Here is a 24,996-nt window from a genome sequence, read left to right as displayed (position 1 = left end):
CTTGCTTGTTAGGATGGTGTAGGTGGTAACTTGCAGTGGTACAAAGGACTGAAGGAGAGATAATCAGCTGGATAAGTCATTACTCTGTGCAGAGACTGACTTGCTGATTTTTTTGTGCACAGCTTACTTATCCCACATTCTTTAAGACCAAGAATATTGTAGGAATTGAAAATGTAATAGAGAACCTTCAACTTATTTGCCTAGAAAGGAAAAAAATGTATGGTTGGATGATGAACATTTAATAAAAGCTCTAAGTTGAGGGTCTTGGATGCTCCAGTGAATCCAGCAGAGCACAGTTCCGCACAGTAGCCTGCACTAAATAAATTTATTCCTCTCATTTTCTTTCTCAAATATCTCACCTTGAATCCACATCAAAGTACACATGGTTCATTTGCTTTGGTCTGACACAGCTCTGGTTACCACATGGCACTTCTCAGTAGTTCGTGCTAAATGTTTGAACCATTGGGTTCTTCTTTACTAAAGCAATGTTTCTCATATTTTTTCCCAGCTATCCATTGTAATCTGAATCCAAATGGTATTGATCACCCTGTCCCCACAGAAGGTATTAACCTGCAGCTTGAAGGCGAAGGAGTTGATTCGCTCGCGGTTAAGAACACCAGTACTCCGAAAGGACCCGAGTCAAAAGACACACCCAAGAGACAAGTGGAGCCGGAAATATCTAAGGTGGGTAGGATTGCCTTCTTATTTATTTTGGTGAGTCTTTAAGAATACAGTCTTCTTGAAGTCCTGGCTTCAGCTTAAAAAGCATTTATCATCCTGTTAAAGACATATAAAGGTGTGAAAATAGCAGTCTGAGGAAGTGGGTGTTACAGAAGCAAGGTACTGCTTGTGGAGTTGTAGTATACACACATCTTGGATACTGCACTATTCTATTTTTCTCTAAATTAAGATAATTAAAGTAATGGGATCTCTCTTTTTCAGACACTGTGGAGACTCTTTTTCCAAATGACTTGGGTAACAAGCAGAATGAGCACAGAAATGTTTTTCTTCAGGTTTTTGTTTGTTTGTTTGTTTGTTTGCATATTTAATTTTTCTTGGGGCAGGTAAAGGAGGAGAAAAGTTCTATGGATATATGAATATGTGGATTTTTACATGGGTGACTGATTTTAATAATCTGTTAACTCATTTTAGGTAAAATACCAGGCCAGTTCTTCCATGTCTGGTATGACAGTGAGCAAACGTAGTTTAGGGATGAGTTCCTGAAAACAAATGTGTCTGTTCTTACTCATAAACTTCTACTTCTTGTATGAGTGCAGCAGACATGACTACCAAGTGCAAGTGAACGTGTGTACTCAAGATACTTTGGTATAGGACAGTAATTTGTCATATTAGATACATTTTTAACGGGAATCACAGAACATTCTGAGTTGGAAGGGATCCCACAAGGATCATCAAATCTAGCTCCTGAGTCAATGGCCCGTACAGGGATTGAAGCCACAAGCTTGGCATTACTAGCACCAGGCTCTAACCAAGGAAGCTGGTCTCAGAGTCAAAGGAAAGATAAGAGAATGTTATAAAATAATTGGGAAACATTCTTTAAAAGCCTTATCAGTATTTTTGATTCTTAAAGGCCTAAAACCAGGAGTTTGGGGGTAATTTCTGCAGAGTGGAAAATTGAGTCTTTATTGAATCTGACACTTTGAGAGTTATTAGAGCAAATAAAATGAGTGTCTTTTTTCTAACAGGTTCAAAAAGGCAACAGAAATTATTTCAATGACTGAACAAATAGGAGTATTTCCTACTGCCAACAGTACAATAAACCTGAAAAATAATACACATATGGTTGTGATGTATTTCACTTTTAGAATAAAATAGTATTAAACGTTTTGAGCAATTGCCTTGACAATTAAGGTTTGGTATGAATTCTCCATTCTATTTTTTATCTAAAATATCTAGTTTAAAGTTAGTACAATTTAACTAATTTCATTATGACTTAATGCATCAGACTGGATCCTCCATTACAGGCTTGCAACAATTAAAAAAACCCTGCTACCTGCAGTCTGTTTGGTAGTCATTTATCAAGCACCTTGCTGATTTGTCATGAACCCTTGGAGAACAGGTTTATGGTTACTGCTTTGAAATATCCATTTGGTAACAAGACCACCAGATTTTGCATGGGTTTTGAGACAAAGCTCAGCTAATAAGGCATTTGCCCACCTGTTCACAAAGGCAAGCTAACCCCGCTCGTGTTTCAACATCAGCAGATGAAAATCTGCCCTGTACTGAAGGCTCAGGAGGTGTGTTAAACTTGGAGACCAAACAAGCTTGGGAGTGAAGAAGCTGAATGGTGCAATAGGGCTTCCAATTGAGATGGGCTTGTGTGTAGCTGACATGGAATACAGTCACGTCAGACTTGTCTTTGCTTGCAAAAGACTTATCCTAATGAAAAATCAGAGTGAAATACATCAGTGATTTAATGTGAGGGAGCCTGCTGTCACTGTTTGAGCTGTGACTGGTGGACTGATGAATATAAAACAGGCTGTCCTTGCTGGAGATGGCTGGGGAGGAGGGGAAGTGTGGTGCTCTCAAAGTACTGAAATCCAGTATTGGTTTCCCACATTTGATTGCAGTAGCTTTATTTAGAAAACTGGGCATGCTTCAGGTTTAGAAACAAACAAACTGAATTTTTGCTTGATGGAATAAGCTTAGTGGCATCAAGCAAATGGAATGGACTATTTTTCTAAATTTATTGCTGCCTTGTTAGTAACTCTGTCTTTTATGTGTGTATTAATTTAATGATATTTTTCATCTGGATTCATGTTATAGCCTGAGGTGGCCTGTCTTTTGTGGCTTGCTCTGCCTTAAATTTTAAAATTCGTTTGCTTTGTCCTCTAAAATGTGAGTATGGAGTTGGACTTGAGCTTGTGTAGCTTTAAGAGTTGAATTAAGCTGTCATTAGGAAACTTCATCCATGCAATCATATATGTACAGTGGAAAGAGGAGCAGGAGTTCAGGAAAGTTTTGTAAATAAAACAATGTGAGCAGAGCCATTTGTTTTATATTTAAATTGCAAAGTTGTCTTTAAAAGGATTTCTGTGCAGTCCTATGTATTCAAATTATATTAACACATACCTCATCTCCACAGTAGTGAGATCTCTGTTGCACAAAGCAGTCCAATGTATTGAATATAATTTAAGATGCCTCCTAGGCTCTTGTTCCTGCTTTCAGCTTTCTAATTTGTCATCAAAATCACTTCCAGCACTTTAAACATCTGTTTTTGCTGTCCAAAGAAACAAACAAAATCTCCTTTCTAATGAACTGTGTCCTTTCTTTTCTGTCCTCAGCTATGGGATTAAAGAACAGTAGTAACTTATGGGTTATGGCCAGATTTAAAGTTCCTTTTTATGGAGCTACTGTAATGTAAATATGGGAGTACAAATCTTTGTTTCTCTATTTGGGATGCAGACAACAGAAAGTGTAGCTCCAGTGAAGGATCACTCATTTATAAGTTCCTGATGAATATGGAGTTTAGTATTTATAGGCTGATTGAGGTAGAATTATAATGGAAAATGGAACAATGATCTTAGTCTCCCTCAGCTGGTTCCCTAAGGAACCACCTTGTTACAAATATGAGCAAGTCCAAAACCAGCAAGATTGTTCATAGCTAAACTAATGTCTATAATCTAGTCAGACTCTGATAATGTACAGGATATAATACAAATTAAGGAAAATACATGAAGTGTAAAAATGCTTAATTTTTTAGTTATATCAATATACACATTTTCTTGATCAGTAACTGATTTTTCAGCATTCCTGGTATATAAAAACAACTCAGGCAGTTGAATAGACACTTTCATAGAGCATTAAAAGTCACTGGAGAAAGCAAGGATGGTTTTTTAATATACATGCAAAAATATAAATGATTTCTTTACCATCTGTATTTAACCACTGGTATGTGAGTTTTCTGGAATTCTTATCTTTTTTCATTGAAATGTTACTTCTGGCTCTTACATCTTGTCTGTTTGGTTTTAATACCATAGTCACAGAATAGAGTTCTGTTAAAAATAAGCTAATAAAGGTTTTGCTATACTTTTGGAATCCTGTACTTCTCTGAGTATAGGCTTGAACAGAAGGCAGCTTTTCTAAGGAGACTCAGAAGGTGATCTCTTACAGCAGTATTGACTTTTATCAAGTCCTCCCCCATGATGCACTCACAAAGCCTTGGTGATGGTGAGGGTGAGACCCCAGTCTGGGCTGTCGCTCATTAGGAGATTATTTATTCAGGGAGTTTTCGTCCCTCAGTAAGGTGTGCATACCTGGTGACACATTTTGTCTCATTATGTGGTAGCAGCAATAGCAAATAATAAAGGCTTTTTTTATGGCAACTACTGCTGTTAGGCTTTTTATGTTGCGTTAGCAATTGCAGATTTTTTTATTTGACTTGAGAGAAATTAAGAGTCCTTCAAAATGTTCACGAAAACTATGAAAAGAAACTGGTAAAAGAAGTGAGAAGCTTTTATCTTGTGTTCTGTTGATAAGTGCTATATAGACGTCAGTAGACTATGTTTTGTTGCAGCGTAGCTCATTAGTTCTTTTGGTTGCTTTTGCTTTCTTAAAAAAACTCTTTTTTTGGAAATTATATTGAACAACACTGAAGGGCTGACTGAACTCAGTGCCAAGAAGATGAGAATTCATCTCAGTTTACCGGGCTCAGTTCAGGATTGACTGGGGTGGAAGTAGCTCCTCTGGCTTCCCTGGGAGGGATCTGCTCTGATCAGCAAGTGTTTGGGAGGGGTAAGGAGTGTCAAGCATGTGGTGAAAAGTTGAAGCACAGAAGAATAAGGATTTTAAGTAATAAAGGTGTTACAGAATTCCTAGAAATATTAAAATTTTGTCTGTTATTTAAATAAAAAAATTCTTGGTACTGTTCTCTAACAAGAGACTAGGAAAAGTAATTTTCTAGAAGAATTCTCCAGGTTTTTAATCAGTGGCTTCTGCTTCACAGTGTTTATCCCTTTTGGTCAAGCTTATCAGATGGGTTGGATGAGAAAGACACTATTAGGCCAGTCTGTGAGAGGCTCTAAGCAATCTGATCCCATGGCAGGGAGCTGGAACTAGATGGTCATTATGGTCCCTTCCAACCCAAACCATTCTATATCCCACCCACCCCCACTTTTTTTTTAACCTTTTTTTGCAGTTGAGGAACACCAATGCCCACTGAACTGGTGCAGTGAGGTTTTACCATTTTGAGTTGCTTTCCTCTTATGAGACTTCTGGTGTTATCTTCCTCTTGTGAGACTTCTGGTGGCCACAGGATTTGGGAAAAAGAACCCAGACTGGACTGATTAAAGCTAAGAAACATTTTGCTGTTGAAGTGAAGGTTCAGCAAAACCCCAGCTGGGCTGTTCAGTTCCTCTAGATTTTGCTTTAAAATTGTGTGTCAGGGTGTTTGAATTGCAGATCTCTGTGCGAGGCACTGACCCTGGATGGAGAAATGTTACTTTACTGATAGATAGTTTGCTTTTCTTAGTTTACTTTTGTGGAGAAGTAGTTAACAGATTTCCACTGTCCACCTCAGACCACCACAATGAAAGTCAATAGATTAGGTGTGAATTTTTTTCCCTCTCCCAACTCTGACTGTGATAGTGACAAAACACCACTGACTGCATTGGGTCTTCTTTATGACTAATAAAAATGGGCACAGAATCTCAGTGTGGAATATATCTGAAGTGGGTTTAAAAACATTTGGTAAATGTTACTATCACATAGCTGAAATAATTACACTTCAGGATAATGTGCCTTTCTAGTGTCTCATTCTGTGATTATTAGTAATACACAATAATTAGTGTGCCTGCTTCTGTCTTCATATTGAATGCACTTTTCATGTGTTGGATAGTTATAAGTATCCATGTAAATTGGGGGCTGGAATGTTTGATGTGTATCTATCCCTTCCTCTCTGTCATTCACAATTGTGACCTCTGGCTGAAGCCTGAAGTTTCAGAACCATGCAGTGAACAAACCTCTTATTCTGAGCTGTGAAATAGCAGTGCTGGGTGACTTTGTGCATTTCAAGCCACTGAGAGTGATGTTTTGTTTATCATTCTGGGATTTCACAGGAGAGAATGAAGTGCTGAAGTAACCCTACCTGTACTGCAAAATACAGCTGCTTAGTTGAGAATCCACACTCTCACAACCAATAAAAACAAGAAACCTCTCTCTGTTGGGATCCTGTAAGCCAGCTTTCCACCAGAGGACAAATGTCTGATTCAAAATCCAAGTATATTCTTACTGTAGCATGATTTTTGCCATTGCTGTATCTTCCGTTCTCTGTATAAATAATTTAATATGAAGGCCCACATTTTTACAGCAAGGTTTCTTCATTCAGCATAAAAGATCTGGTTTCTCCTGTTCATTCTGTTCACAACGACTGCATGCCTCGGGATTCTGAAAAATGTTGTCTCCTCTACTGACAGCATCCATTTGGAAGTGGGAGATCTTGACAAGTTAGTGTGTTGTGCTCTGCCCAGGACAGTGAGGGAAGGGCAGGTGGAAAGGACCATTTGTGTCCTTCTCTTTTGCCCCTCGTCTCAAAGTGGTACTATTTTCCTATTGGTTTTCTCCTCACAGGGAATCAAAATAATGAACTCAGACTAATTCTTAGCTCTTAGGTGGTATAAGTAGAACAGGTGAAATTTATTCACAAAGACACTGTTGATTGACCTTCCAAACAAAAGGCCTTTATGAAGTTCACCTGTACAACCATGCTCTCTTTATGACTTCAGTCCATCAGGTGGTATTAGGAAGAGGAATTTGTTAGGATTTTACAGCTGGATTTTTTAACAGTTGGACTACTACTTTCAGAAAAAAATCAAGGATGAAAACACTTTGTGTAGCTGCATGCACGCAAGTGCTTGCATATGGAGGTCATCAAGGTGTTGGCCCCTGGGAAACTGTGCAGTCTGTGAGCCTGGGGTGTGCTCGGGGCTGCACAAACACACAGCAGTGAGGTGGCTTCTGCTGCAGAGACAGTCCTTGTATAGGGCTGCCTTGAGCAGATGGTTACAAAGAGGCAGCTGAGAGAGCATAAGGAGGGAAGTGTAGTCTGATCTGGCTCCTGTTGTCCTGTGAAAACTATCAATGTGAAATTTGTGTTCTTTCCCATTACACTAGTGTGAAAAGGAGCAGCAATTGCAGTACATATTAGCAAACATAAGCAGTAAAAAGCTGTGGTAGTACTCTAGAAATAAGTGGGATGTTTAATACTACAGACACATGTAGATACAGACACCTTATTTAAAACCACTTCACTTTGTGGAAAAAGAAATGTAGATAAAAAAGGAGTGGCTTTTAGAAAAGGCAATTCCATACAGCATGTGGATGCATATTGTACTTACAGTGCCAGTTCTGCTGCTTGCCTCGTTGTGAAGCTGTTTCACAAAGCCATCCAAACCCTCTGCTTCCACTTTGAAGCTACTTTAAGGGCTTCAAAAATAAAGCAGTATTTTAATGACACAGCTGCCTTGTTGGGGATGGAAAAAATATAGAATTCCCTGGTCAAGAAAATAACAGCATTATGATTAGAGGGATTACACAATATACTATGGAACCAATTTAGCCTTTAAAATGGAAAATGCTCCACTGCTGACACCACAGGTCTGCGAATGGTGTATTTCACCTGAGTTATAACTCATAAATATAATATAATAAGATATTTTATTAATCTGACTCATATGTTTGCTGGCAGTTGCTGTAGTCACTAGAGAATCATAGAACCGTTTGTTTTGGAAGCAACCATAAAGATGATCTTGTTCCAGCCACCCTGGCATGGGAAGGGACACCTTTCACTGGACCAGATTGCTCTGAGCTCCATCCAGCCTGGCCTTGAACACTTCTGGGGATGGGGCATCCACAGCTTCTCTGGGCAACCTGTGCTAGTGCCTCACCACCCTTACAGTAATGAATTTTTTCTAATATCTAATCTAAACCTACTTTCAGTTTTCCCTTCAGAGGCCATTTTCCCTTCTCCTGTCACTACATGTCCTTGTAAAAAGTCTCCTCCATCTTCCTTGGAGGCTCCTTTTGGGTACTGGAAGGAAGGTACTTTTGGGTACTGCAATTATGTCACCCAGAGCCTTCTCTCTTCTTCAGGCTGAATAATCCCAATTCTCCCAGCCTTTCCTCACAGGAGAGGTGCTCCATCCTGCTGATCGTCTTGGTGACCTCCTCTGGACTCACTTTAGCTGGTCCATGTCTTTCTGTGCTGGGGATCCTGGAGCTGGATGCAGCACTGCGGGTGGGGCTTCACCAGAGCAGAGTAGAGGGGCAGAATCACTTCCAGCTTTCTCTACAAGTGGGAATTTTTGTCCTTTCCATTTCAAAAAATAACATAGTTTTGGAGAACTGGGAGTGAGAAGTGTCATAGTCACAAAAGGAGTGTGGGACTGTAGTAGTCTTGATAATACGTGGAAGGAGTTTCTTGGGCTATCACCATTTCTCCCAGCCTTTCCTCACAGGAGAGGTGCTCCATCCTGCTGATCGTCTTGGTGACCTCCTCTGGACTCACTTTAGCTGGTCCATGTCTTTCTGTGCTGGGGATCCTGGAGCTGGATGCAGCACTGCGGGTGGGGCTTCACCAGAGCAGAGTAGAGGGGCAGAATCACTTCCAGCTTTCTCTACAAGTGGGAATTTTTGTCCTTTCCATTTCAAAAAATAACATAGTTTTGGAGAACTGGGAGTGAGAAGTGTCATAGTCACAAAAGGAGTGTGGGACTGTAGTAGTCTTGATAATATGTGGAAGGAGTTTCTTGGGCTATCACCATTAAGAAGGGGAGGAATTTCATTAGAAGAGCCTGGAAAAGGGTGGCCTTGGGGCAGAGTGAGGTCTGTCTTTCCATGAGTTTCCGTGGGTAGAGTTCAGTTTGCTGATGAGGACGTCTTAAATTACATGTCTGTGTGTAAACTAGGCATGTAAACTCCTCTTACATTTGGTGGAATCTAGTCAGTGTGCTCAGAGAAGCAAGAGAGGGATCAGGCTCAGCCTGAAGTGAGCACTGCTCACCTGAAGCTGTCTACATTTTGGGGATTGTTTTGACACTTGAGTTTAGATGTTCGGATCTCAGACTTGGTTCTTTCCTCTCCCTTACTGGCTAACCAGCCTCTGCATTTGATATTGCAATGGTTATCCATGTCTGATGGAGGTGAAACCTTGCGTTAGGAGAAGCTATTTCACAAGCTGGATTTACCTCAAAAATCATACTTGGAACAATTAGGATAGACTACTCACATATATATGGTTATGTTCAAAATTATATTCTGGCAAGCAAATACCATGTAATCTGAAAAAAAGAGTCTTACCTTTTGGATTAAAAGCAAATTGTTGGAGTGTGTGTGTTTCATTTTTACCCTCTTAGTTTAATTGGTCTTGGACTTTTAGAAGGCTGTTGCTCCTATCTAGAAGTGAAGCTCTTGCTGTCTGGCTCAGTTTACCCAAATATAGAAGAATGTTGATAACTAGGGCCAGTTAAAACTTTTGTTTCAGTAGAAATCTGAGATGTGGAATAAATTTGCTAACAAAATTTTGTCTCCTGCATGTGTATGTACGTTTGATTGATTGTTCAGGTCAGGCTGTCTAAGAGTAATGAATGCAGCAGCACATTTACTGCTGTTCCCATTCTCCTCCATGGGACAAATTCTCAAGCTATTTTCCATGGTGGGTAGTGGTAGAGGCTTGCACTGGTGTTTTGTCATCCCACTGGTTTTGACTGGAAGTATTTGGTGGATGGAGACTGAAGTGAACTGATGTTTTGCTCGGAGGGGCCTCTAGGCACTGCACAAATGCCAACAATAATGACCTCTGATGTCAGGGGGGATTTTCAATATTCTCTTGTGTCATACTTTTCAAATGCCAGTTCTTTTTAGGTGTTTCTGAATGTGGACTTCAGTCAGAAGTGTTTTGGTTTTATCTAAATTCTGCAGTCAATTGCAGATTATTGTGTTGCTGATGTACTGTGGGGAGCAGGGAAGCAGCTCTCAAATGTTAAAGCATTCATTTTCTCTGATGCTGTGTATCATCCGTGGGGCAAGCAGAAGATAAGACGAATGTTGTGTTTAATGAGAGACAATTCTTCCCTTTTCCTTTTTAGTTTTTTTTGACCAACTCATTTGTAAGTACCATGGGGTTTCCTTGGCTGTAATGCCATTAAGTGGAACTTTGATATAGTGATTTAGCCTGGAGATGGCTTTAAGTGCCTGTGTCCTACTTCTAGTACTTCTGTGCTTCTAGTAATGTTGATGGTGTGCTTTTATATACTGTCATTAGCCGCTCTTGGAATTCGCAGGGTTAGTTCAAAAATGAGAATGATGTCCAAGTATGACAGACTCTTGAACTGAAAGAAGCATTGCGAGTGCGCAGTGAGAGGGCAGCCAGAGTGAGGAAGCAGTACAATAGCGTGTTTCTTTGAATTTGGGAGGTGCTAATGTGCAGCTGAGACCTTTGGCACTTTTGGTGAGGAAATTTTCCTATCTGACCATCCAGGAGCCACTCTGGGAGTCACACTAGCACGACCTGAGCTGGGACCAAGGCCCCTTCACAGCCACGCTCCCCACACTGAGATGGTCACACCAGGTTTCCTTCCTGCCCCTAGCCTGTCTTTTCCATAGCAGAATCTCAGACATGCAGATACTTAAAATAATTTCATCATTGTGCAATAACAACATAACAACTCGAGCTGCTGCCTCTTAGGAAGGAGCCCAAACAAAGGAAACCTTGGGCTTCTGTATCCTTATGGTGGAAGCAGAGGAAAGTCTGGGCTCTTTCTGCTGAGTCACTGGCTCCTGCTGTGTCCCTGAGTCACCTGGCTGGTGCCTCAGGTCCCTGGGCCCTTTGCTATGCAAAGGGTCCGTGCAGTTCTCAGCCTCTTGCCTCAGGCTCCTGCCACCCAGAGCTCAATCTGCAGCTCTCACTGCAGCTGCTCACCGAGCTACCTGTAGTGAGTGTATTCCTGGGCACTTGGAAAAGACAAGTACTATTGGTGATAGTGGCATGAATCATCACCAGTAAATTTCCTTCTGGAGATTAGGGCATGTGTATTCAACAAATCAACAGTTTAAGAAAAGAAAAGAGATGACATTTCAGGTTTTTTGCTTTAGCTTTTGAACTGTCTCTTGTTCTGTTTGTGCAAGTTGTGATGCTTTCCTATTCTCTAAATATTCCACCTGCCTTCTTCAGTCTGCCACCCCTGTCAGACCATACAGATTGACACATAGCCATCTCCTGCCTGCCAGTTCAGTGTCCACTTTACCTGCCAAGCTGATTTTGTCACGCCTAAAGCCTAGATGAGGAATGTCTTTTCCCTCCCTAGATGATGAGTGTCTTTTCTCATCTATACCCCTGTGGAGAGCAAAGAGTTCACTTGAGTCAGGGTTAGCTACAACAGTTAAGACTAACGTAATATTCAATTTTGCTTTGCAAACTGTTGGCTGAAATGGGAGATGCTGATCCTCATCCCTGTGGTGCAGTGCTGCTAAACCCCACCACCTATGCCTGATTCAGAATGAATAACCAGAATGTGCTTGGGGCTTCCCAGCAGTCTGACTGCCAGTGTGCAGTGGGAGAAGCTCAACATGGGTTCCAAGAGACAGCTATGCTCATCTCATGTCCCTCAGCAGCTCACAGATGTGACCCTTCTTGCAACCTCAAGAGCTGCAACAGTAGAAGCGGTGAGAGTGTGCAGCCCTGGCTGCTGGGAACTCTTTGGGTTACAGGAAGCTGTTATATTGGCCATTTTTGCTAATGTAAACATTTAATTTCCTGCTCACACAACTGCTAGCAGTCACTAAATGGTCTGAAGCATCAATTCTTGCATCTCCCTTACCTCCTAGTTCCTTACCCAGAGATCATAGTTATTACTGATAGGGGCTGTTGCCAGAAGATTGACTTGGTAGAAAAAATATTTCTAATTCTACCAATCTAGGAATTAATATTGTGATGAGGCATCCAGCTGCACTTCTGGGGTTAAATGTGTCTTTAATATGCATATCTAAAAATAGAAAACCTTCAGCACTGAATAAGGTAGAGTTACTGCATATCTTGAGGCCTTTTTCTATCTTTAACAAAGAATCTCGTAAGTGGGTATTATGTTCTGCCAATTTTCCTTTTTCCTCTAATGTCTGTAAGTGCATCCATCAGCTTTGCTGACCTAGACACCCTCTACTTTTTTTGCCTTTTTTTTTGCTTGCTTTAAACAGAAGCATGACAATAGAGTCTGTACCTAATGGTTTTAGAACTGCTATTAATCCATCTTTCATTCAAGGCCGATTGCTTTCAATCTTAGCAGCATGCTTTAGATTGTGAAAGATGTTGTGAATGTCTTTTCATTATTAAAGGGCAGATGTGACTGAACTTCAGCACACCTATGCTGAAAATACAGTCTTCTATCTAAATAAAGCTTGTGGTATGTTTGTAGATGTATTTTTAAATAATCAATATTCTTATTGAGTGAATAGAAAAAGAAATTCTGGAGGTAAAGGCTATCACAATAGTGTGTTCTCCTTCAGATATGACTGTCTCAAACTTACTTCTCTTTTAGTAAGTTGGAACTTTTGCATTGTTTTTAGGTTTGTCCTGAAGAGCAAATAGCTTGTGAGAATTGTCGACATTTCAGCATTAGGTGGTAATACGTGAAGTTGATGAGGAAAACTGAGACAGAATGAAAAATGAGCTAACCTGCAGGTGTACTAAACTTTCCTGAACTTTTATTGTTGACTGTGGAAGAAGAATCTGAAGTGCTGGTTAAGGTTCATGCTTATTTAGCTGTCACCATGGATTTCTTTCTCTGTAGGGAAGGCTACTTTGTGTCTTGCAAACTGTAGTTAATGGTCCATAGTGACTGGTAGCAGACTATTTTGGAAAAGTTTTTTGTCTGAATAATTATCAGCTCTGTTTTTCCTAGCTGCTGTTTCATGTTCTCTTACTCTCTCCTGAAATAGTTTAGTATTGGAAGGTCTTCTTTTTTAGAGTATTTTCTAATGGGAGGAAAAAAAAATAAAGAACAGTGCCAAATAAAATGCTTAGATCAGGTAAGTGTTCAGCATGTTGATTAAACTGTCAAACTCAGAGGAAATTCAGTTAGTTCTATATGTCCATTGTAAATACTGCACCTTCCGCTTTTTGCTGTGAAGAAAACAGTATAAGATAGTACCTATCTGTTTGGTTTTGGTTGTGTTTTTTGTTTTGGTTTGGGGTTTTTTTCCTGTTGACCTTTTATTCCCTGCTCTGATTTCCAGATTACAAAGGACACAAGAATGCTGATATAAGCCAAGAAGAAGTATAATTGGAAAGGAAGTTGTCTTAGGTTGTTGATTCATAAAGAAGACTGTACAGTGTAGTCAGGTTATGTGAGCAGGGCTGACTTTTGTAGGGAAAAAAACCCACACCAGAGCGCATGCTATTATTGCTCTACAGTATTTTATGCAAAATGTAAGTGATTTCTAAAACCACAAAATAAACTGAACAGATGAAATTGAATTTGAAAATTAAGCTAGCTTTTCTATGCGAGGCACAGTCATGAAAAATTTGGGTCATTGTTGATGAAATTCTGCATGTTCATCACCTTCTTCCTCCCAGAACCCTCTCCCATGGTTGGGTTTTTGTTCTGGGTTTGTGGATTGTTGTGTTGTCATGTGCTGCCACAAATCTGCTTCCCTTCAGGATCTAACAAAGGCTTCTACAAGACTGGAGAGAAGACGGTGTGCAGTGGGAGTGTGTCCTAGCTGAACTAAGCTGATGATGGAGCACGCCATTTAATGATGTAGCACATTTCAGTTCTCAACCCCTACTTGCTCTCATTTTACTGAGTTGGCAACTCAGCTCTGACTTCAGTGAGTAGATCAGTTTTTCATCCACCTGAATGATCTCATTTTGGCTTTTATTAACAATAGGGTGCTCTGTACTGGTGGATCAATAGCAACCAGTGAGAGCTGTCCCCTTTGGCAACATTTCCTTGTTAATTTGGCTTATTTTAATCAGTTTGCCATGCTGGCAGTAGTTAAGGAGAGTACTGCTTTGCTGCTTTTGCTGCTGGGAGGAAACTCTGTGGAAGTGCAATCTTAATAGAGCTAGTGGATGGCTGAGTCAGATTTGGAGGACGAACAGGGGATATCAGTCTTAAGAGAAGTAAAGTTAATAACCAAATATATTTTGATTTTGCACTATTTCACCATTTTTACCAAATGCTTCAGGTTGTTCTAATGCAGAAGAGATGAGAATTGGATGATCTTATAATGATTAAGTCTGCAAGTATTTTTCTTATTCAGAGAAATGTAGCAACCCTCTGCATCCAGTGTTAAAATTAGGAACAGGATAGTGGGGTACAGTGGAATTATCCATCTCGTACACTTGAGCTCAAAGTATCAAAAGAAAAAGCCAAGGAAAGCATAGGCTGCCTGCAGGGATAATGGGTGCATGGTGGAGATCGGACAAGGTAGCAGGTTATGGGCAGCAAGACAGAATTTGACTGCAGAGGATGAAATGTAGTACAAAGGAAGAATAATTTCTAGAATGAGTCTGAATATCCCACTGTATTTATAAATCTTAGAATTGAGGAGGAGGTAAAAACAGGAAATTGTTGCTGCTGCATACAAATACAGAAGAAGAATAAGGCTGCTGTGCTGGCATAAGCAAGTAGGACTATGAAACAAGGTAGAACTTGAAACTTTCCTACCTATTAGAAAGTTCCTCTCATAGTTTTGTTAATTGTTATTAATCTGCCACATATATAAACAGATGGACTGCAGCCTCTCCCTTAGCAAAGCCCCTATCAGTTGTTTTTCTTTTAATCGTGGTCTAAATCAATTGACAAGGATTATTGTGTAAGAACAGTAAATTGAGTTTCAATGACCTTTGGAATCAGCATGAAATATAAAAATGTAAGTGATGAGCTTGAGATGTGTTATTGATGTTTTAATCAGTGAAGCAACACAAAGCAAAAACCATATGTGAATATTTCTTCTATACTTTCACTTTTCAGATTAATTATCACACAAGGTTTTTATGATTATTAGTGAAAGTCTTTAAGACCAGTGAATTTTGTTAGAAAAGTTACTCTGATTTCCTATTTGTATGCTCTTGAAACAAATATGTAGAGGATTGAGCTCTTACACTGTTGCAGTGCAAATCTCACATGATAAGTGTGCTATCTCACAGTGCTAGCAAGTACTTTCAAATGATGTGCCAGAGTACTTCAGTGCATCTTTACTGTATTTTATGCCTGTGTTTAGAAGTGATCAAGATGTTAGATAGCATTCCTAAAGGTTATTTCTGGTAATATTAGCCAAGAGAATTTGTGGATATTGATAATATTTTCTTGTCTGTCAGGAAACAGCCTTTTCGTATGTGCATCTGCTAATAATATTGTGTAGTAAAATAATAAAAGGTTGTAGTACTGTGTTCAAAGAAATAAAACAGCAGCAGATTAAAAGTGAGGAAGAAACATCCATCTCCATGCAATCTTCTCCATGAGAACATAGAAGGATATTTCATTGCATGAAGTAAGCCTTCAAAGGAGGTGATTGCTTCTCATCTAGGGACAGTTTTTGACTTAAGTGTGGAAAATCCTTGTTGACTAAGGAGGTTTTGGAAATGTCCTCATAAACAGCTGGTAATAATATGTTAATTTATAATTTTAAGGTGGTGGTACAGCTGTGTACAAGACGTGATCATCTCCATGTGGGAAACTTCAATCACAAGGTGAAATGGGAAAGAAATGGGAAGGTGAGCTGCTGTATCTCAGAGCAGTTGAGCTCTGGTGAGCCACGAGCAGGAGAGCAGCTTAAATGTATTAGGTGAGACAGGGCAGGTGAGAAAATGTGAAAAGTACTGACACACCTCTTAGAGAAAGCTGAATTCCTAAAAGCTGAAAGACAATGGAATGCAGTGCCTTGTGAAACTCCCTGGGGCTGTCAAAGTGCTGCCTGTCAGTAGATGGTGCTCTTTATATCAGGTATTTACTGTTGCTGCCTGTGTTTGGCCATGTTTTCACCTAAAAGGTCTGGTAACATTCTTTAACAGTTCATTTCTCTGAATTCTGATGCGTGGGAGATTAGAAAATGGAGTCTTTTGAGGGACTGTAAAACAAATAAAAATAAAGAAGTGTTCTCTAGGTGCCTTTGAAACATCCTCCGTCCTTGAATTTTTTCAATGACTTTTGTTTATGTTTATGTAATGTTTTGAATTTGGACAAATTCAGAAGGTTTCAGCATAAAATCCTTAAACAGACATTGTGGATTGGAGCATATATAGCATACTAATTCAATTTGGCAGCTGACCTGTAAAACACTGCAATAACATGATCTAAAATAAAATTGCAAAGCAGATTTGTCAAGCCATTTGCGATTTTTAAGTTTTCTTTTGCATGTTTACTTTGTAGTTTTACCTGCTGTTTCTGGATATATAGGAATAAGTTTATTTTTAAATGTAATGCTTCTTAGAAAGGTCTTAAATGTATCAGTGCAACTGAGAGTTTTACCTGGAGTCATTTACGCATCAGTAATTGGATGGATATAAAAACCTGCATAAAAATGAAGATTTCCTTATTAATATGGTTGCAGTATTATTGGACCTGTCTGTATATTTTATTATTCAGAAAAATATGCCAGCTCTGAAGGAAAATATGTTAAATGTGTTAATTGTTTAAAAATATCACTTGCCAAGGCTGCTGTTGAGACAAAAGCTCTGATCTGGGCAGCAGAACAGCATGGCAGACCTAATGGAAAATTTGAGATGTTTAAAGTCATGTGTGTCATTATGCTGTTGTCTTACAGAACATCAGCTATTTAGCCTAGAGTTAAATTTTGGCTTGTGAGATGGATTTGCCCCTGGAGTGAATCTTGAGAACTTCCTGCTGTTCACTGCTTGAGCTACTGGTCTTTCTGCAAACAGAAACTGAAGGATTAGTGTGAATTTTTCATGTAATCTTAAACTGCAGTCAAATGGTCCAGGAAAGAGAAGGGAACTGAGTTTTTTCAGAAATCTAATTAAAATACTTCCAGTTCTTATTCAGGGCCAGTTTGTCTTCTCTGGACATTAATTTAGTTATCCCTTCACAGTCTCTCTCCAGAACAGATGCATATGAAGACAACGCATTACAGCAGATGTATATTGTTCCCTATTATGCTTAAATTACCTTCCTTTAGCCTGTCTCCATTTCATCTCCTTATGACATAAGTTCCTCATATTGAGGTCAGGTGGGCATAATATTTTCAGTGAAAATTTCAGTGCCACATTTCTGTGTTGTCACATCTCACAGGTGCTTCTCCAGGAAGATGTTGCTGGGACATTCTGGGCATATTTGGGCTTTATTTTTTAATGATACCTGGAACTGAAGATGCAAATTTTCACTGGCATTCCTGCCCTGCTTAGCCACCCTGTGGTGCCTGCTGGATGTTCTGGGAACATCCCGTTTTCCCATGTGGGCTGGTTTCAGGAGGAAATCAAACTCCAGATGAGCCTTTCCCCATCCAGTAAAAGAGGGGCACAAAAGGAGAGACTATGGGTCAGCTATAGCAATTTGCTAAAAGCCCAAAGCAATGGAATAAGACATGCACAGTAACAACATTATTAATGGCAAAAGGGCCTGGGCTTCGTGGATCCCAGTGTGGGGGATAAAAGGGCATTGTAGTGCTTGAGTTCCTTTTGTGAATATAGGACTTCATAAGGATGATAAGCGAATACAGGAATTCCCTTATCAGGGAGAGAAGGTTAGTTTCTCAAAAGTAATTAGCAAAAAATTACATTGATATCAGAAGTGCTCTGCTTGTTTTGAAAAATAAGTGATGGATCTGCCTTCTCAATAATTTATTTGAGAAATCCATTATGACCTTCTATACACAGGCATTGCAATGCTCTTGCATGAATCAGATGGTTGGGCTAATCTGACTCTTCTGTCAACATCTGCCTTTTTTTCTCCTGTTTTTGCTGGATGTCTTATTGGGGAAGCAAGAGATTGACCTGCCAAGTCAGGCTCAGACCTTTTCTTACTTGTACTTACGTACTATAAAGTTGTTCTCCTCAAAATGTATTTGGCTCAAGAAAACATAGTTATGAGTCAACTGGCAAAGATATCTAGAAAACTTTGATTGCTGCTGGGGTCCAAAACGCCTTGGCTGCTACACCTGCCTTCTGCATATGAATGAACCTATCCATAAAGACTGAAAGTTGGCATGGAAAGGTTATCCTGCTTCTTACAGTGCAAGCCTCTTAATTGGCACATCTGCTGGAAGCAAAGGTGCCAAAAATGTGATTCACTTGGAAGGAGTAGACCTTGTAAGAAAGCCTGTCTTTTAATAGGGATTCAGATCCTCTCAGGATACTGGATGTTCTCCTTGTACAAATGTACTGTTGTTGAGCTAATGGTGGAATTAACCTCACTACTTGCTAACACTGAAGTAACAGCTTTTATAGCTTTTCTCATATAGAAATGTTTCACTCTTTGTGTGTTTAAGATGAAAAAATGAACCATCTTCCTCTGATATACAGCAGCTACTAAAAAAATACAGTGTTGAGCATCTTCTCAACAGAATGCTGTAATTATAAATGGAAGGAATGAGGTGTGGCCTCTGCTGCACCGATCTATTCTGGCAGGGAAATTCCATTAGTAAATCTCCAAAATAAAAAATAATAAAAATTGCCAGTATCATTAATGACAACTCCCCAGAGAAAGGTAATACCGCCTCTGCAAAAGCAATATTATGCCACTGATGTGTATTTCTTTAAAAAGCATGTCACCAAAAACAACATAACCCAGACTGACAACTCTTAACTACATGTTTCTGAGGTCAGGCTTAGCCTGTATTTGAACAATCTTTTGATTAGAATACCCTGAACATTTTGTTCCTACCAGTGTTACCTGAAATCTCTGGAAAGACTAGGGTACTGCTCTGTATAACCTTTTTTTTTCCCCTCCATTAAAGACCTATTTGTATTGTAGTTGAATGCCTATTAAAGAAAATTATTTTTATAAGCCTTAGAAAATTCTGCTATTAATCTACACATCATAATTTTTAATTGCCACATTTCTGTTCGTAGCCATGTTAATATGGACAATGTGAATATGAAACAAGTACATTTAAAACTGTCATGGTCCTGTCTAGTTCTTCTCATTTCAGGGCAGCTTCTTTTGTGATTCATGCTGCTAACAATTGGTAATTGAGCTGCACTTGAAAGGATACAGTTAACTGACTGAAGAACTGTAGATAAGGTATCATCAAATACATGTACTTATTAGTCAGATGTAGTCTTATGATTTACAAAACAAATACAGGCTGATCAACTGCCTTTAACTCTTTTTACTGAATTTGCAAGTGTAAATTCAGGACGTCATTCTGTCCTTCAGATCTCTACATTTTTAGCTTTTGGTTTTAGCTGCTTATTTTTCTATAAGTAAAGGGCAATAAGATTTTACTGTATTATTTCTAATTTTGTGCTAATGAAGCATTTTTCCTGTCTAGTTTCCAGTCTAGGCCAGTGGATTTTGTTGCTCTATAGGCTGTATTTTAGATAATGAATTCTTCTGTGTGACCATCTTTAAATAAGTGTGTGAGAAATTCCAAGAAAATCAGTGTACCTGCTTATATACCTGTTTTGTATTTATTGTTATGGAATTCCTGTTCAGCAGTCTTGGTTTAGTTCAATTGTAGATATAGCTGCCTAAGCAGTAACTTGCAGAGGTGCCAGAATTGGTTTTAAAAAAAAAGAAAAAGTGAGAATGGAGCCTCATTTGTAATTGTCAGTTTTGTAGTACGGGTAGATTTTGGGTGTTGTTATTTCTTTTAATTTTTCTTTTAATCTAGAAATAGAGAAAATATTTTTTACAAATACTGAACTTCCTCAGAATTGGAATTTCAGTTGCTGTGAAAGTATTTTGGAGTTCAGGAGAATCTCTTGGGAAATGGGGAGCTACATTTCATCACCATCTTAGTTATTACATGTTCCTGTTTGCTTTCCTGTATGTACCTGAATGGATTTGAACTTACAGTTCCATTAAAATGGGACACTCTCCTGTGGCTAACCCATGTCTGAAGAGAATATTCTGTGATGAAAACTTATGCCATGAGTCTTCTTCACAGTGTGTGTAGTTCTTAGTCCTTGAGACAGGATAAAAAATGATCTAACCTGCAAGTTGTGTGTGCCATGTGGAGGACGAATGTCTCAAATTTTTATTTTTGCTGAGGTGGATGGTTAAGTGCAGTAAAAAACGTGCTAGTAGTAAAGTTAATTACTTGTTGTAAATTACTATTAATCCAACACCACTAATTAAAATTAATTCTATTTCTTCTTTGGCCGAAGAGTTTTAGTAAGCAGGCTAGAGAAGGTCAAGGAGGAACCTTTTCCCTTCATAGCTGTACAAGGCTGGTTAGTTGGGCACCTGCCGTGTAAGCAGAAATTGTCTGTTCTCCAGATCTATGCAGGATTCAGAGTAAGTTTCTGTTTGTAAAACAAAAAGGATTTGTATTTATTTGTGAAGATTGTGATCTGTTATATAGGACAGTGGTGGTCAGAGCCAGATTTAGATAGGTTTGAACTGTGTGTGGTAGAGAAGGGGAATCAGAACCACATGAAGGAAGAAGTGTCAAAGAACTGACATACCTTGTGAGGTAGCAATCCTCACTTCAACAGAGCAACTCTTTCTCTCTTCCTTTTTTGTTTTCTCAGCTAACATCCAAAAGTAGATATTTATTTTTTGGACTGGAAGGAATCCACTGTGGTGGGTGAAAAGGCTCTTAAATTTTGCAAGATTAAAAATACAGACTTTTTACATAAAGTGAATTTTAAAATGTTATATGCTTTGATTTGGATTTGGAGGTCAAAACTTAAAATTGATGGTGCTCCTGGTCCTACTTGTTATTTTACTGTTGGCCTGTCTGTCCCAGTTGTGGCTTTCAAGAGTTTTGATAGCAATTAGAATGATGTTAGGCTTTTGACAATGCTGAGGAGTGCTCTGTCTTCACCTTTTTTATTCTGACATTTCAGTTCTTCACAGTTTGCTGATAGTGCCACTGCCATTTATATCAACACCTGCATCTGTCAGTCATGATTCTTGCTTTCAGAGTGGGATATTTCATGGAAAGAGAGAACTCTCACGGGAAATGTGTCACCTTATTTATCTTTGCCTGTTTTGGTTCTGTCTTTATCCTGATCAGGATAATGCTCAGTGATATTATTTGGATACCTTTAGCCTTTCCTTTTGGTGGTTGTACTTGCAACAGCCTTCAGAGGGACTTAACTCCCTCTTACCAACTTCTTACTTTTCAGATGAGTCTCATTGTATTTCATAATTTGTTTCTCCTCCCCCTTCCCTCCCTTGCAGTCTGTTTGTAGTTCACCTGTTTGTGGCACTGGTACTGAAGGTGCTGGATTGGGCCAGTCCTGCTGTTGCTTGAAAGCCAGGGAAAGCCTCCCTCTTTGTTCAGTCTTTGAACGAGTGGTGGTGCTGCATGGATTTGGGACCCTGGGGTAGAAGTGCTTGTGCAGAGCTGGCTTTAAACACCACCGGGGCATTGTCTTGGCAGGGACAGCCTGTTATATCCACTGGAGGCAACAAAAAGCAGCCGGTGAGTGAGGTGGGCCTTGCTGGTGTGAAAAGATGGAGAGAGACTCAGGAAGAGACAGGAGGCAGTGAACCACTGCTGCTCACGTAGGAGGGAGCCCTGTAGCAGTGGCATTTTTTTCTCTCCTTTTCCTTCAGGAAGAGGAAGAATAGAAACAGAAAATCTACTTTGTAGTACTTTTTTCACTTTTCTTCTGCCTTCCATGACTTCCCTGCCAGTCTCCAGTCTTTCCCCTACCTGGTCCTTTCTCAAGAGGGCTGTCCTGGTCCTGTTCCCTGAGTGCTCAGAGCCCTGAGCTGCTGCTGCCCCAGTGTCCTCATCTCCTTCTCTAACTTTCTTCTTTCCCCCCCAATAACAGAAGATTGTCACCATCTGTTCAGTGGCTGGATTTCTGATCCAGTTCAAATTTTAAACATTCAATCTTTTATCAGCAATCTTTTTAACATTCAATCTTATAAAAGATAAACTGTCTTACAGTATTTTCCTAGTTTGTTTGTTTGTTTTGTAATAAACACATTTCCTTTGGTTTGTTGTTTTCATGTCTTCTTAGTATTAAAATTCTCAACAACATAGATGGCAACCCAATACAATGGAGATTTCAGTGTTTTTATGGCATTTCTTATTACTGTAATTTTCTTCTGTCTTTGCTGGAAAAATCTGTAAGTATAAACTCTCTGACTATCTGAGAAAATGTATTTCTAAACTAAAATGTACCCTTTCCAGATTTTTCAATATTTTAAGATAACACATTCACAAGTGTCGTTCATTTTTTTTTCCTGGTTGTAAAGCCACATTTATGTTAGCCATTGATTCTGAATTCTGTATAGCAGTTTAATGTTGGAGAAGTAATTTGGAATATATGATATTTTCTCAGCTTTAGAAATATAACTCAAGCATGTTTTAAAAAAGTATAATGCTTTTGAAATTCTTACTTGGCATTGCTGCTTCTGCTGCTTCTTGTCATAAAATGCTGAAGATGATGCTGTTAGTCTTGCTTCTGGAGCAGCCTGAAAGATTTCATAACTTAGATCGCTCCTGGAGCTGTGTAGTAAAGTTCCCTGCTTTATGTATCTGTGTCAGATAAACATAAAATTTTATTTTTATAATTTTTAAAATATATCATTGACTATTTGTAGTTTGCTTGCAGGAGGCATTATGTTTTGGTTTAAGAAATATTTCCTTCTCAACTTGATGTATGAAACAATCCCATTTCTTCTCTTCCAGTCTCTGAGCAGATATGTCAATGGTTTTCTGACCCATTTTAATGTGTCCTGCCCCAGCTGACTCTGTATTATTCTTGTGACAGCCACCCATACTGCTCTGTCTGTCCCTGCTAGATCACGATGACCTTACTGCTCCTTTCCTTTGTTTGTCTCATATCTCCCCTTGCAACTGAGTCCCCTTTTCCCTCAAACTGCCTGACTGGGCTGACATAATGGTTCAGTACTGAGCCATTGTTGTTCAGCATTGAGCAGTTGTGTCTGAAGCACAGCTGGAAGAACCCACACTGCTGGTCTAATGAATTGTGGTGCTTCTCCTTGTAGCCTTGCCTTGCTTGTGTTCTGTCGTATTTTCAGCTGGCATAGACTTAGTTTTCTTCTTAGTCCCTGCTACAGTGCTGTGTTTTGGATTCAGTAAGAGAATAGTGTTGGTAGCACATGGATGTTTTGGTTGTTGCAAAGCTGTGCTTGCCCTGAGTCAAGGACTTTTCAGTGTCTCATGCTTTGCCTATGAGAAGCTGTAGCAGAAGCTGGGAGAGAGCATGGCCAGGACAGGTGACCTGAACTGGTACGTTCCATAGGATATCAATTTTTAGTGTGAAAACCTGGGTGGGTGTTGGCCAGTGTGCTGATTTCATATGGGGTAGAGTTAATTTTCTTCACAGTGGCTAGTATGGGACTATGTTTTGGGATTTGTGCTGGACACAAAGTTGATAATATAGAGATGTTTTTGTTATTGCTGAGCAGGGCTTGCACAGAGCCAGGGCCTTTTCTGCTTCTCATATGGTCACGGTGGCGAGGCAATTGGGGGTGCCTGGGAGGCTGGGAGGAGACACAGCCAGCCCAGGTGACCCAAACTGACCTAAGGGAAATTCCAGACCATATGACATCATGATAAGGATGTAGAGTGGGGGGAAGAAAGGACAAGGGAGGATGTTTGGAGTGATGGTGTTTGTCTTCCCAAGTCACTGCTACATGTGGTGGGGCCCTGCTCTCCTGGAGATGGCTGAACAGCTGCCTGCCAGTGGGAAGCAGTGAAATTAGTTCCTTGTTTTCCTTGCTCGTGTGCGAGGCTTTTGTTTTCCCTATTAAATTGTCTTTATCTCAACCCATGAGTTTTCTGACTTTTACCCTTCTGATTCTCTCCCTGACCCCACAGGTTGGAGAGGGAGTGAGTGGGAGCCTGGGGCTTGGGGTTAAACCACAACAGCGAGAAGGGGCCAAGCCCTGGGGATGGGCTGGGTATTGCTGAGCAGGTGGTGAGCAGCTGTGTTGGGCATCACTTGTTTTACTGGGGGGTTATATTCTTTCTCTTTCTTACCTTCCTTTTAATCACTATCATTAGTACCATCATCATCATTATTATCATTGCTACTATTAACATTAATATTATTATATTTTACTTTGTTCACTTATTAAACTCTTTTTATATCTGTCCAGGAGTTTAACTTTTTTTGTCTGGTTCTTCTCCCCATCCCACTGGGGGAGCAAGTGAGTGAGCAACTGTGTGGTATTTACTTGCTGGCAGTCTAAACCTTAACAGTCCTTCGACCAACACAGCTGTAACAAAATTGGTTCTGCTTTGTCTTTTTCTAGTTAAACTGAAAACCCCAGAGCAGAGTCTCTCAAAATGTATATTGGAGCAGAATCTGCTCAAATAATGTTTTCAGCAGTGCCTTTTTTATCCATCAGTTTCATAAAAGAAACTGTGGGGTCTGACTCTGGGTAAATTTGAATTTAAATATGCATTGACCATGCTTGCATGTCAGGATCAGTATGTTGGCAAACCGGATGTTCCAAACAGGATGAGACAGCCTTATTCCAGCAAACCTGCAGCCCTGTTTGACTGAGCACCCTCATCTCCACAATCCCTGACTTTAGTAATCTGAGCAGGTTTGTAAATACACAAAATGTTAGAGTTGGAGAAGCACTTTCAAATAGCTTGTCTCAAAGTATATAGCGTAGTTTAAATTATGAGATTGAATCCTTCGTCACTCAAAAATACAGAGGCCCTTTCTTCCTGGAGTAAAATATGTTAAATAAAGACAAAAATTTTGGTAAATAAATTGACCTTCAAAGCTGGCAGAAGAGATAACTTGTCCATCACTGCTTAGGAAGAGCAGGGCTTGGTAGCTGATGCTATTCTGAATACTGAAATACACCCTCTCTAGTAATGCACAGGATGTAAGTTTGATTTGTTTATTTATTTATT

General features: G+C 39.6%; 1 protein-coding gene across 1 annotated transcript in view; it reads left to right on the top strand.

Annotated features, from left to right (window-relative positions):
* The window catches only part of SAMD12 (sterile alpha motif domain containing 12), a 176,316-nt gene that overhangs the window by 17,342 nt on the left and 133,978 nt on the right, over positions 1-24,996 (top strand). Inside the window, exon 2 of the mRNA XM_041470684.1 lies at positions 509-684. Within this exon, the coding sequence (XP_041326618.1) occupies positions 509-684 (176 nt within the window). The remainder of the gene's footprint in view (positions 1-508; positions 685-24,996) is intronic.

This window comes from Pyrgilauda ruficollis, unplaced genomic scaffold (genome assembly GCF_017590135.1).
Source record: "Pyrgilauda ruficollis isolate IOZ18807 unplaced genomic scaffold, ASM1759013v1 scaffold25, whole genome shotgun sequence".
Lineage (NCBI taxonomy): Eukaryota > Metazoa > Chordata > Aves > Passeriformes > Passeridae > Pyrgilauda > Pyrgilauda ruficollis.
Note: the sequence above shows the minus strand (reverse complement) of the source record. Positions and strands in the feature narration are given on the sequence as shown.